General features: G+C 42.8%; 1 protein-coding gene across 4 annotated transcripts; it reads right to left on the reverse strand.

The window, feature by feature from the left end:
- Nucleotides 1-199: 199 nt before the first annotated feature.
- CCDC32 (coiled-coil domain containing 32) lies at nt 200-9,425 on the reverse strand. Of its 4 annotated transcripts, XM_055537384.1 has the most exons (5): nt 9,139-9,374; nt 7,604-7,859; nt 4,549-4,705; nt 2,983-3,041; nt 1,053-1,191 (listed from the first exon to the last, which is right to left on the reverse strand). In XM_055537384.1, the coding sequence occupies exons 2-4, from the start codon at nt 7,845-7,847 to the stop codon at nt 2,990-2,992; spliced, it is 453 nt and encodes a 150-aa protein (XP_055393359.1). In that variant the 5' UTR covers nt 7,848-7,859; nt 9,139-9,374; the 3' UTR covers nt 1,053-1,191; nt 2,983-2,989. The 4 variants fall into 4 exon arrangements, with proteins under 4 accessions (XP_055393358.1, XP_055393357.1, XP_055393356.1 ...); XM_055537383.1 differs by lacking the exon at nt 2,983-3,041 and having other exon boundaries at nt 200-1,191; nt 9,312-9,425; XM_055537382.1 differs by lacking the exon at nt 2,983-3,041 and having other exon boundaries at nt 200-1,191; nt 7,604-7,854; nt 9,139-9,370.
- Nucleotides 9,426-14,363: the final 4,938 nt, after the last annotated feature.

The raw sequence follows: 14,363 nt of genomic DNA on the forward strand, positions 1-14,363 counted from the left end.
AAAGCCTGCTCACAGCAACGAAGACCCAGCACAGCCATAAATAAATAAATAAACAAATATATATATATTTTTAAAAAAACAGTAATCTGGCAGAGGTTATCAGCTCTCCTGCACTGACATGTGTTTTTCTTTAACTCCTCACTGCCTGGAAGCACATCCCTCGGAGGAATCGTGTTAATAACACCACACACTCGGCTAGTTTGAGGAGAAGAGTTTTATGTGGGCGACACAAACTGAACAAGAACACCATAAACAAGGAAGGAAGCACAGGCTCAGCCAGGAAAGCAGCCACAAGGAGCAGGCGTGGAATTATTCAGGAGTGGTTTCAAATACCAACACCATATTTACATGTCTAATTTGGAACCTGGCTCTTTTTAAGCATCAGAGGAAGTTAGGGGAGAAACCATGCATGAGATTAAAAATATATATACATGTATACACAGAGACACCAACATTTTCACACTTCTTTCATTCATTTTCCCCACGAGAAACCAATCAGACGAAGGAAAAGCACAGCCTCTTTTTCCTAAAGTCCCTATATTTATTATGGAGTTGGCAGAGAAGCCCCAGCTGGGGCTTGGATTCAAGGAGGCAGACTTCACTGTCTTTGACCCTACACACCGCTGACAGTTTACCAATGGAACACTTGGAACATGGGCGGGAACATTTAGAAGAGGCAATAAAAAGTACAGCTCATTTAACTTATGCATTATATACAAGGGCATCAGTTTTTCCAAATACCTTCACACTTCGTCCTTTACTAGGTTCTTAGCAGACTTCCGACCTGCAGCAACAGAGCTCAGACAAGCTGTGAGACATAGAGTAAGGTGGTACTCTGATCCAGTGCACACGGGGTCAGTCACTTTACTCAAGACAGTCACACATGCCAGGCCCTGGCAAATCCTCAGGGGGCTGTGGCTTCGTGCTTGGTAGAGTAGAAGGCTGGGCTTTTTCCTTCCCTAGATACCTCCTTGCTGCCGCCGTCACCACCAATGAGTGCTCCGCTGTTCCCTCCGGACCCAAGACAGCTGCTGGGCGTGTATGTCTGTAATTTATTGTTCTGCTGCTGTTGGCTCGTCCCTGGGCGCTGGCTTCTCAACCTGTGACTCTGGAGGAATCAGATACTGGACCTCCTCTGTACTGATGGCTACCTTATCTGGCTGGAGCCACCTCTTGAAATGTTCCAAGGTGCTAAGAAAGAAGAGGAGGAAAGCGTGACTGCATCAGACTTCACTGACTAATTACTTAATGATTATCTCAGATACTCCAAGACTGCCTTCCCACCCACCACTGATTTCTTCCTACAGTGGTTTTTCACTGCTAACACGGGGTGTGGGGCACAACAGCTCCTCTGACAGCTGTGCATCCTAGCAGCTCCATGGTATAATTTACCCCCTAGGGGGCACTTGGGCAATAAGCAGCACTAGCCCCCTTCAAATGCAGTTTCTGAAGACTTGATGAGAACAGCTGAAGAGCCTATGCCTGTCTGGTCTTTTTTCCTCCAAACTGGAGAGAAGAGAAATTTTCAAGGGGAGGAAACATTTCAAATAAATACCAAATCATTGCATGTTGCTTCAGTTGTGTCCGACTCTTTGTGACCCCATGGACTGTAGCCCACCAGGCTCCTCTGTCCAATGGGGATTTTCCAGGCAAGAATACTAGAGTGGATTGCCATGCCCTTCTCCAGGGCATCTTCCCAACCCAGGGATTGAGCCCACGTCTCTTATGTCTTCTGTATTAGTAAGGCAGAAACCTGAGTATCTTGGTATCTCTGATACCTGAAGTAGTCTGAGGCTCAATTATACTTACAGCACTTAGTTGTACTAAGTGTGGTTTTTTTTGGGTGTTTTTGTTTATTTAGTTCATTCTATAGCAAGATGCCAAGATGGAAACATCTGAGTAGCAATGTCCCCCACAAAGGAATGGCCACTATGCCAGGGGGCTTTTTTTCGTTTGGATCTGTGGGGAGGAGGAGGGCTTCCCTGGTAGCTCAGCTGGTAAAGAATCCACCTGCAATGTGGGAGACCCTGGTTCGACTCCTGGGTTAGGAAGATCCCCTGGAGAAGGGGTAGGCTATCCACTCCAGTATTCTTGGGCTTCTCTGGTGGCTCAGATGGTAAAAAATCCACCTGCAATGCAGGAGACCTGGGTTTGATCCCTGGGTTGCGAAGATGCCCTAGAGGAGGGGATGGCAACCCATTCCAGTATTCTTGCCTGGAAAATCAATCCCATGGACAGAGGAATCTGCCAGACTACAGTTCATGGGGTTGCAAAGAGTTGGCCATGATTGAGTGACCAAGCACAGCACAGTGGCGAGGGGGAAGTATCCCCGCCTACCTTCCTTGAGCATCCAGGATCCTCCTCTAAAGGTATTAGACATTCACAGTAAAATACAAATGACCAGAAATAGTGGAAAGCTCATTCTATGCTCTTCAACAGCAAAAAGTCATAAGCCAAGAAATAAAGCCGTAACCAGCAGATTTCAGATACCTACAATGGGGGAGTCATGTGGACAGTAAGATTTCCCAGCCTATTACTCCCTTGCCAAAAGCATTCGATGAGGAGGGGTCACCTATCTGGTCTTCACATACGTGAAGAAACACACAGTTCTATTACAAAATGGCCTGTGCTTAAAACATACACTTTTAGGTTTAAAACCAAATGCATATCTGTTTCCTGTGCTTGTTCTGAACAGAAAGAAGCATTCCCACAGATGTAGGCTCGAGGCAACACAATGTGGGTATTTAATCTTCATCTACCACACATTTCATAAAATGGTTCCAGTTATTACTACAAGGAAGGGAAAACCACGTTATTTTAGGTATTAATAAATACACAGAAACATGAACTTGAGTCTTGGTGCTGATCGGATTTCAGAGAAAAAGAATTCCTATTTGAGAATTATGCAAAAGAAAGTTGTCTTTGTTTCTCAGAACTGGAGAGGAAGGAAATATTAATATTAGAGGGGAGAGAATATAATACCAAATTATTAGTGGCTCAGGAATCGGTGCATCTTCATCTTTTGTGTTTGGGTCGGTTTACTGGGGAAAAAAAAAGAGTAAATTTTATATTATTTTCTGAACCCTTGGAGGGTAGCTGGCCTGACCTTAGATGCCATCCTGATTTCTGAAGGATCTGGGGCCACCTTGAGTATTTGAGATAATGTAAGTGGAAATACTTTGCAAGTTAAAAAATAAAATGTAACTATGAAGTTCTATTTACATACTGTCCATGATTTCAGCAGCAGTATTCATCTGATACCATGGGACTCTGAAAATCAATGTTAATGATAGGTTGTGAAAGTGAAAGTGAAGTCACTCAGTCGTGTCCGACTCTTTGCGACCCCATGGACTGTAGCCCACCAGGCTCCTCCGTCCATGCGAGTCTCCAGGCAAGAATACTGGAGTGGGTTGCCATTTCCTTCTCCAAGGGATCTTCCCGACCCAGGGATCAAACCCAGGTCTCCTGCATTGCAGGCAGATACTTTAACCTCTGAGCCACCAGGGAAGGTTAAATCATAGTCCCTAAAACTGTATGTTAAAATTCAGGTTTTTATTTCCCTCACTGATTTTCATTTTGAATAATTTCTTAGTGAATTTTAAAATTCTGTTAGGAAGAATAATATTAGGAATAGCTAACACTTTGTACTGACCCTGTGCCAGGCACAAGTTCTAAGTGCTTTATACACAGTAACTCATTTAAGGCTCATAATAACCTTATGCAGTAAGAGCAACTACTCCTGCTTCACAGAGCAGGAAGCTGAGGCACACATGGGTTACTCACCCAGTAAGTGGCAGCGCTCCTGTGCCCAGTGTCAAGCATCATCCTGCTCTTTGTGACAGAATGCTCTCTCCTCCTTTCTGCATCTGGCCCACCTGCAGATACTCTTTCCCTTTGGTACAAAACTAGAGCCCAGAGGGAGCTCAACGGTCTTTCAACTCTTACAGCACATTGTCACTTCTGCTCATCTGGCTCTCATGCTGCCTCGTTTTGTTAGCTACGTCTTCATATATATTCTTCTCTCCCCAAACTAGTTCTGATGACCAAAAGAAGGGTCTAGAACGTTGTTACATCTCCCCCTTCATGGCCATGACATCGAGCACAGTCCCTTCACACCAGAGATGCTTAAGAAATTCATTCATTTGTGCTACACAAATTTGAGTGTCTACAATATGACAGAAACTCTGTAAGGCAGTGGAGATTCATAGGTAAGAAGACGGTTCCAGTTGTTGATTGATGACTAGCTTCTCAAGTGCAGTGTGTACTTAAAAATGAAGACGGTGGTTTATTCTCAACTCTGTTCAACCTGTGATCAAGATGTAGATGGGGTATTTGCTTTTTGGCAAAAATATCCTTTCGCAAAAATCTGCCACTGGACTAAGAGCAAATAAAACAACCTTAAAAAGAATGATATTTAGCTCAGAAAAGCTGCTGTTGATATCAACTTATATCTGGACTCAGATGTCACTCTCCCTGACTTCTTTAGAGGAAGAGAAATGCTTTTGGTGAAACATACTATCACCTGGAGCATGTCTAGGAATCAATTACCTCTCATCAGAATCAAGTCCATCCACAAAGAACTCAGATGCTAACTTCTCCTGGAGGAACCGGTCCCAGCATTCCTTCTTTGCTTGGGCCAGGGTTCGAAGCATGTCCTTCGAAGTCACTTCCTGATTTAAACCTTTGATTCTTCTCAGTTTCTTCTCTAAAGAGAGAGGAAATTGAGCTTAACAAGGAAATTGAATATGAAACAAAAGTAATCTAAAATGCAAAATGCCAACTGAAAAATTCTTATTGATGAGTATAAGCACATTGCTCTCATTTTTTTAAGGACAAATGTACATTTTTCTTTTTCCTTCACAATATCTTCACTCTACATTGTATCAAACAAATGTTTAACTCCAGAAAAGGGAAAACTATAGAGTCTCATAAATAAACTGATGGCATGTTTTCACTGAAATCATAGAAGCCCAGCAGGTATCTCTCTAAAGAAAGCTTGTTTTCCCTGGCATGTGATGTGTACACTGTCATCTTTTTTCAACTCCTGAAAATAGTTTTTCTGAGGAGTAAATGGTTGTTGTTGTTGTTGTTTTGTAACGGTGTCATAAAGTGGTTTTCAAACCTCATGAGAAAGAATCAGAGAAAATGGAGAGAGATTCAATGGTTCATTAGACACTAAAATTAACTTGATGAGAACACAATAATAAGAGACCTTTAAGATCATGATGTGTGATTAAAGTCTTGATTAAAGAAAAGGAATCTCCTAACAGTTTTTTCTGAAAGTTGTTCTACTTGTGTCCTGAATGTTGGAGTCTTAATAAAAGCAAACATCTTATAATCCCTGTGAGAGCAGTCCATATGGCTTCCTGACAATGCATGTTTAGTTACTCTTTGCAGTTTAAGTAAGAACACAAGAAAGAGGGACTTCTCTGGTGGTGCAGTGGCTAAGGATCCAAGCTCCCAATGTAGGTGGCTCAGGCCGAATCTTTAGTCAGAGAACTAGATCCTACATGGTGCAACTAAGATCAAAGATCCTGGGTGCCTCACTTAGACCTGGTGCCGTCAAATAAATAAATATTTAAGAATAAAGAATCCAAGAAAGGGTATCACCATTTGTCTTCTGCCTTAATTTAGTCTTGCCTCCAACTATAATAAATGGGTAAATGATGGCATTTTGGAGGGGATAAGTGCACATCAAGCCCAGGACCAATAGAAGCTTTATGATTCGCAATCTGGTTTTCATTTCTAAGCAAGCCACATCAACTTGAACCCACTTATCAAAACAAACACCTTTGTTGCTACAAGTTACCACCAAAAGCTCACCATGTAAAAAAAAAAAACAAAAACCTACAGTTGATAAATGTTAAATATTTGAGGAGTTTTTTCTCTCCAGGAGGATGTGAAAAGGATTATGTACATCTCACGTTGAATTGGTTAAAAGTTTTTAATTGTTGCTCTTAGTGGATTCTCTGACATAAGTTTATTTGGCAATAAAAACAATCTTTATATTGTTAGACCTTGTCAAGGTGGAAGTAGTCTTTGGGGCTGGAAGAAGTCTTCCCTTCTCTGTGTGCTGAGTCCCTAGTTAGGTGTGATCAGGCAGAAACGGGCGCCCTTGCATCCTCCAAACCTGCCTGCCATTGTCACCCAGACTCTGCCATAGGCGACAGAAATGCCTCTTACTTTCTTTAAGGAGGGACATTTTAATCATCATGTTAACTGATTTTAGAAAAGATGAGTGGAAATGTTAACTTCCTGAACCAGTCTTCACCAATCAAAGACATGACTGATTCCATGAAAGATTCTTCTTTTCCCAGGACACAGAGCACCAACAAGCCAGAGGATCTGGTTCTCCAGCTTCCTCAGACTGTTGCTTCTTCTCCTTACCATCACTGAAGACAGATTCTGACTGCCACAACAGAACTGTTAACCTCCTTGGCCATTACTGCATGGATGACTATCCTATTTCTGATGGCTTCCCAACAAATTTCACATTACACCCTCATCTTTTTCATTAGCCATCATTCCACATGTCTTTTTCTCATATTTTTTCTTGTACATCATTAACCAAATGTTTTTGTTTTTCCAAGACATTTCTTAGCAATATGTGAACCCTATTCTGACTCTTCTTTCTGTCCTTCCTCAAAAGCTTCTTCCAGAATTGTCTTTCCTTTTTCAAATAATTATTCCCAGGTTTGGCTTTGTGACATGTTGATGGGTCTCATGGATGTTTAATAAAACAGGATAACACAATTCTAAAGTTTGGCAATCCTGTCCAAGACTGATATTTGTCTTTCCCCCATCAAGGGACGATCTGAATCTCTTTCCTGAGTTAGGAGTCTCTCTAAATACTTAAGGCCATAAAGATAAGTGAAGATGCGTCCAGGAAATATTTTAAAAGTGAAATGGCTAACAAGAGGAAGAATGAACTGTATGTCAATATGTTGTTGTTTAATTGGGAAGTTGTATCCAACTCTTGCAACCCCATGGACTGTATCCCACCAGGCTCCTCTGTCCATGGGATTTCCCAGGCCAGAATACTAGAGTGTTGTCATTTCCTTCTCCAGGGGATGTTCCCAATCCAGGGATCAAACCCAAGTCTCCTGCATTGGTAGGCGGATTCTTTACCACTGAGCCACCAGGGAAGCCCATTATGTCAATATACTCCCATCCCAACAATCATTCTATTAAATATAACAGTTTCTCAAACTGTAGCATCAGAAATCCAAATGGAGCTCTGGGGTCATGACCTTTTTCTTTCAGGAAGGTATAGGTTTGACAATTTTGGGTAACCTGAATACATGAGCCACTAAGAGTAGGTAAGAGTGTTCTGTAAAATGCCAACAAATAAAGCAAAATTTAGATGAAACAGAGGCCAGAGATAACAAAGATTGTTTTCAGGGATATACTGGGAAAAGGGGGCTCCTTCCCAACAACCAACCTGAAACCCCCTGTAGAATTACATCTGACAGATACATGTGGTGAGGACAAAAAGAAAAATTAAAAATAGAAAACCAGATTTGATGTAACAGAACTTCAACATGCTTCCTTAAAACCTCCAGCTTCAGATTTAAACAAACAACAAACAAGTCATCTAACTTACCTAAAGATGCTAAATACACTTCTGAATCCTGCAAGGGAGCCCAAGGCTTTACAGCTGGCTGTGCAGCAAAGTGTGGGGCCTCCCTCTGGCCTGTGCCTGCAGGGTAAGAATCCATAAAGGAGTCTGAGAAGGCATTGTTGGCACTGTCCTCTTGGTCAGGATGTGGCAGGCAGGAACAGATTTCAGCCCAAAGATCTGGGCCAGATCTTGTGGTTGTAGAGTCAATGCTTTCAAACATTTTCATTTGGAATCTGAGCTGAAAAACAAAACCTCAAGTGAATAAGAACTGACTTGGGAAGGAAGGTTACAGCCTTTTAATTAGTTTTTCCTAACAAAATTTAAAATGTCTTCTATTACATTCTTATGTTATAGATAAAAAGATGACAAAAGGGTAATTGGGTTTCTCTTCTGGCTTTGCACTTGGGTTGTTTTCATAATGAAGTCTGTCTTTTAAAATAGAATTTCTATAAGCCAGACACAAAAGACTGAATGATTGAATGATTCCATTTTCATGAGGTCTCTGCAGTCAAACTCACAGAGACAGAAAATAAAATTGTGGTTGGGATGGGGATGGGGTGGTTGGAATGGGAGTTATTGTTTAATGGATACAGAGTTTTAGTTTGGGAAGTTCTAGAAATGGATGGTGGTAATGGTTGTGTGATAATGTTAATGCCATTGAACATTACATCTAAAGATGGTTAAAATGGTAAATGTACGTTATGGATGTTTTACACATATGCGAGCACACACATAGAGGTATTTATAGGACATTTCCAGTGAGGACAACCGTCCTGCACTTTACTCCAAAGATCTCCAAGATGCGACCACTCTGTCCTCAACCAATTAAATTCTGTTTTCAATAGGACATAGACTAAAAGTCCTGCACAGTTCCATATACAGTACACCAGGATAATAAAAATGCTGCTTGGTGAAACCTGTCTGTCAGAGTACTGGCTCATTGGCTCCTTACATGGAGAAGCTGAGCTATATGCCTCATGTTCTTATTTAAAAAACAAAACAAAACAGAAAGATAGACATTTTCATCATTTTACAGATGAAAAAACTGAGGATCAGAAGCATAACTTGCCAAAGACACATTACTGGTATAGAGTGAATCCTTGATTGGAAACCAGACCCCCGCCGCTCCAAAAGCCATGTTTTTACCCAATAAAACTCAGCCTGTTTGTGACTATACTGAAAATAGCACGAGCAGAGCTAAGAGGGAACAGCTACCCACAAAGCCCTGGGGGCTTTCGTAACTATCTAGTCTAGTAGGATGAACTGACACCTCCTTTCGGGAGGGACCTTTGAGATTAGGAAGGCTGCTTAGGAAAAGATCTGAATAATTTCAGGAGCGAGAGCCCAGGAAGCGCAGGGCCCGGAAGTAAAAGGCCAGATGTGACGGAGGCCCAGTATGAACTGATGCCAAGGGTCACAATGAGGCTCCACTCCCATCCCGAAGTCGTTTGAACCCACCCACACCAAAACTTTGCTAGCATCAGAGCCCTGGTCCCCCGGTCCCCACTAGGAAGTACCGTCCAGAGCGGAGAAAGAACCCTCGTGTCCAGATCCAGGGCCTCAATCACTCCAGCCTCAAGGACTGGCTAGGCGGGACGACTCAGGCCCCCAGGCACCTCTGTGGTATCTCGGAATGCGACCGGAGCCAAGGATAGAAAACGCTGCGCAACCCTGCGCCTCTTCCCCTTACCACAACCGCCTGCCAGCAGCCCGCAAACGCTCGGCTCAGTTTCTTTGCAGGCAGCAGGGAAGAAATAAGGAGGCGGAGTCTCCAGGTGACGGATCCCGGGAGTCCTCCAACCACCGCCCAACTTGGCGATGTTCTGTGCTTCGATTGGTCGAGAGGAGTTCGGCTGGGTAAGGAAGTGAGCTGCATAGCGCTTCGGAAACGACGGGCGGGACTGTTGTTGCCTGGATACGGTAGAGCACACACCCTCCGCCCCTGTTTTCAAAGGGGCCAGGTTGATTCCACCTATATCAGTGCTTTCCAGCCGCGCGGACACCGCTTTCCACATGATTCCTGCTCGGATAGGGAAGCCCAGTTTCCAAGGCCTTGACTTTTCTTGGTTCCCTAAGCAAGTTAGTCTCCTCAGCAGTTCTCTGGACTGGTGTTGGTCCCCGAAAATTTCAGACTTTAGACACGCAAATTAGAGAACTTAGGCACTTTGAATGGGGGACGGAGGCGATTACTTTCCTTACTCCCACAGGAGATCCATGTCCTTTTCACCAGTTATGACGCTTTCCCACATTAATTTAGTCAATAGGCATCAAGATCCTGCTGTGTTCCAGGCATTGTGTTAAGCGGGAATTCAAGACAGGTAGGACTTCGTATGGCTCCCAGCTTTATGGCTTAGGAGGAAGCTCCATGGAGACAGACACGTTTACAAATCACAGCAAAGAGTTATAGAGATATGACAGAAATGTGGCCAGAGTACATAAAGGAGCCAGTGGTCATGGGAGGCTGAAAGGCTTTTTTTTTTTTTTTTTAAGAAGATGACCTTTGATATCCTTCAGGGGTTCGCTGAGACATAACCCTCCCAACCTGATCTCCAATTTCCAGGGCCGATTACTCTCTCACAAAGATATATGTGAGAAAAGACAGTAGCCACCCATCTGTAGAAGTAGCTTGGCTGAGGGTATAGTCTCTAGATGTGTCTGAAGCTTCTCAGTGTGGCTATGGTGGTGATAACTACCACCATGTGAAAGGGAACTACAAGGTACTCTTTTACTTATATTTATGACCATTCTTAGAATATGCAAACAAAAGGAAGTGGAAATCAAGAAAGTTAGAAAACAAAGGAGCAAATAATAGGCAAGATTTTTGCCAGTGCTTATTCATAGAGAATATATGAGGATGGGTGGTTTCCCAGAGTCCTCCAACTGCTGCCTGACCTGGTGACATGAATCTTGTAGCATCAGATTCATAGAAAGGATGACTATCATAGATTTATGGGTGCTTCATTGAACTGCTCCATAGCCTTTCAAGTCACTTACGAAGTTTTCTCTAATTTCCCACTCACCAAAAAAATACCCTCTTGATTTCAAATTTGGCCACCCATATCTTACATATCTTACATATCTTGATACCAGAATGAGGGTTCCTTTAACAGTAGGCACAAATAGTGGCTAATGTAAAATTGAATACACCTTTCAACTTAAAGTGACAGTTGTAAATTAACAAATGGTCCCCTTTTCTGATAGGGCTGCCCAGGTGGTGCAGTGGTAAACAGTCTACCTGCCAATGCAGGAGATGCAGTTTCCTGGCTTGGGAAGATCCCCTGGAGAAGGAAATGGTAACCTACTCCAGTATTCTTGCCTGGAAAATTCCATTGACAGAGGAACCTGGCAGTGTACAGTCCATGGGATTGCAAAGAGTTGGACACCACTGAGCACAGCACACCCTTACTAATTCATCCATGTCGTTTGGGTTTAATTAGTGTGTGTGCTGAATAAATCCAAACCAGATCCTGGACTTGCAAAGGTGAAACCATAAGCCCTGATGATCTCCCTCTTCCCAAGGACTGCTCACACTTGGAAGCCACATGACAGCAGTCAACATCCTTCTAACTTAGACTCTGCTTTCCCACAGTGTGATTAGTACAAATATGTTTTTTATTTGTATTGTCAAGCAGCCTAGGCCTTCACTGAGGTCAGAAACCATGTCTTTCTTACCTTTGTATCTCTGAAGCCAAGTGATGCTTGGCAAATGTTCAAAATTTGTTTGGTGTCTGAATGTTTAAATTAGAAACCTTTTGGTCAAAGACTACACTGAACTGGAGCTAGATCTTGTGATTCACTCTTCAGTCTCTTCTCCAAGTGGCAACCAGTTAATCTTTTTGGAATAAAAATTGGATCATCTCACACACACACACAAATTGGATCATCACACACACAAACAAACACACACACACACACACACACACACACCAGAAACTCTTTGATAATTCCCCATTGCTCTTAAAGGCTTAAATTCTTATCAGAGTAAGTTAGGTAGAGTCCTTAGTTCAAATAATAGAACTCATTCTAGCCAGTTTAAGCGGTGAAAGGGATTAATTAAAACTGCTCTGTACAATAAAATTTCTGTAATGATAGAAATGTTATGTATCTAAGTTGTCCAATAAGGTATCCACTAGTTTTATGTGATTCTTGAGCACATGAGATGCAGCTTCTGTAACTGAATAGCTGAATTTAAAATTTTCTTTCATTGTAACTAAATAGCCACATATGGCTAATGACTATTCTGTTGACTACAGGATTAAAATATATTAAACAGTTCACAGAACCTCAAGATGGGCCAGAGTCAGACTTGGGGTCTATATAGCCAGGAGTTTCTAAACCTCAGTAAAGGACTTCTCAGGGAGCACCCCAGTGCCACTCAATGTAGATACTGCAGCTGGGCACTGGTCACAGGAACTTCCCCCAGGTTAGTCCCCAGTATAACTCCATATATAAATATATAAATCCCTCCAATGCTATCTTGTCAGACATGAATTCCACACTAACTGCTTCCTCTGCTATTATGCCTCTGAACCAAAGACTCTGCCTGATCAAAAGAGCCCAGGTGATGGATGCCCAAGTTGCTAGGGAGTCTGGGAAGGCCAGTTTCTAGATCCTACCTCTTGGAAACAGTACTTAATGTGGGAAATTCCCCCACACAAAGAAGAGTGTTGAGAAGATGCTGGATGTCCAAAGGGTATGAGAACAGTATACTTTGCATGCTTTATGTCAGTGCTTTCCAAACTTTAATATGCGGTCAGATCATCTGAGGATCTTGTTAAAACAGAGATTCTCACTCAGGGGGTCTGAAGGGAAGAGGGAAAAGATTCTGCAGTTCCAACATGTTGCTGGATGTTTCCCACGTTGCTAATTCACAGACCACATTTTGAGCAGCAAGGCTTTATACAATTCCACAAGGACTCCCTCTCTAGACCTCTCTTATAGCTTTCTCCTTGTCTGTGTTTCAGACACATTCTGAAACAAAAAAAACACAAAAAACTTTATTGAAATATAATTCACACTCCATAAAATTCACCCTTTTGTCATGTGGCAGGTTCTCAGAGGTCTTGGCTTATCTTGATTTGGTTATTTCTGAGCCTGTTCTCCAGCTCTCTTATGAATCCTATGAGGCACTAATATCCTTTAAATAATTCTGTCTCTTATGAAGTTAACTGGAGTTGGTTTCAGTATTTTGCATTTAAGAATTCTGACAAATACATCTTCTGATCCACTTGGAGTTTTAATCTCAGGACAGGAGAATATGGAAGGCAAATGGGAGATCTCTAGTCCTCATGCTGTTAAGGAGAAGGACAAATGTAAAAATATTTTTTCTCGGGTGTGTGTGCATAATTACATATATGACAGCTTTATTGAGTTACAAGAAGTGAAAGTTAGTTGCTCATTAGTGTCTGACTCTTGTCCCATGAACTGTAGCCTGCCAGGCTTCTCTGTCCATGGAATTCTCCAGGTAAGAGTACTGGAATGAGTTGCCAATTCCTTCTCCAAGGGATCTTCCCAACCCAGGAATCAAACCCCACGCCAGGTCTCCCTGTCCATCACCAACTCCCAGAGTTTACTCAAACTCATGTCCATTGAGTTGGTGATGCCATCCAGCCATCTGATCCTCTGTTGTCCCCTTCTCCTCCTGCCCCCAATCCCTCCCAGCATCAGGGTCTTTTCCAATGAGTCAACTCTAAGCATGAGGTGGCCAAAGTACTGGAGTTTCAGCTTCAGCATCAGTCCTTCCAATGAACACTCAGGACTGATTTCCTTTAGAATGGACTGGTTGGATCTCCTTGCAGTCCAAGGGACTCTCCAGAGTCTTCTCCAACACCGCAGTTCAAAAGCATTAATTCTTTAGCGCTCAGCTTTCTTCACAGTCCAATTCTCACATCCATACATGACTACTGGAAAAACCATAGCCTTGACTAGACGGACCTTTGTTGGCAAAGTAATGTCTCTGCTTTTTAATATGCCATCTAGGTTGGTTATCTCTTCATGCAGCCGCTGCTTCTTACCTTGGAGGAGGGGTATCTCCTCACCGCCACCCCTCCTGACCTTGAACGTTTGATGGGGGAAACAGTGGAAACAGTGTCAGACTTTATTTTTCTGGGCTCCAAAATCACTGCAGATGGTGATTGCAGCCATGAAATTAAAAGATGCTTACTCCCTGGAAGGAAAGTTATGACCAACCTAGATGCATATTAAAAAGCAGAGTCATTACTTTGCCAACAAAGGTCCATCTAGTCAAGGCTATGGTTTTTCCAGTAGTCATGTATGGATGTGAGAGTTGGACCGTGAAGAAAGCTGAGCGCTGAAGAATTGATGCTTTTGAACCATGGTGTTGGAGAAGACTCTGGAGAGTCCCTTGGACTGCAAGGAGATCCAACCAGTCCATTCTAAAGAAGATCAGTCCTGGTTGTTCTTTGGAAGGAATGATACTAAAGCTGAAACTCCAGTACTTTGGCCCCCTCATGCAAAGAGTTGACTCATTGGAAAAGACCCTGATGCTGGGAGGGATTGGGGGCAGGAGGAGAAGGGGACGACAGAGGATGAGATGGCTGGATGGCATCACTGACTCAATGGACATGAGTCTGAGTGAACTCCGGGAGTTGGTGATGGACAGGGAGGCCTGGCGTGCTGCGATTCATGGGGTAGCAAAGAGTTGGACACGACTGAGCAACCGAACTGAACTGAACTGAGGTTGATCATAACTTTCCTTCCAAGGAGTAAGCGTCTTTTAATT

Source organism: Bubalus kerabau, chromosome 10 (assembly GCF_029407905.1).
Source record: "Bubalus kerabau isolate K-KA32 ecotype Philippines breed swamp buffalo chromosome 10, PCC_UOA_SB_1v2, whole genome shotgun sequence".
In the NCBI taxonomy this organism is placed as follows: domain Eukaryota; kingdom Metazoa; phylum Chordata; class Mammalia; order Artiodactyla; family Bovidae; genus Bubalus; species Bubalus kerabau.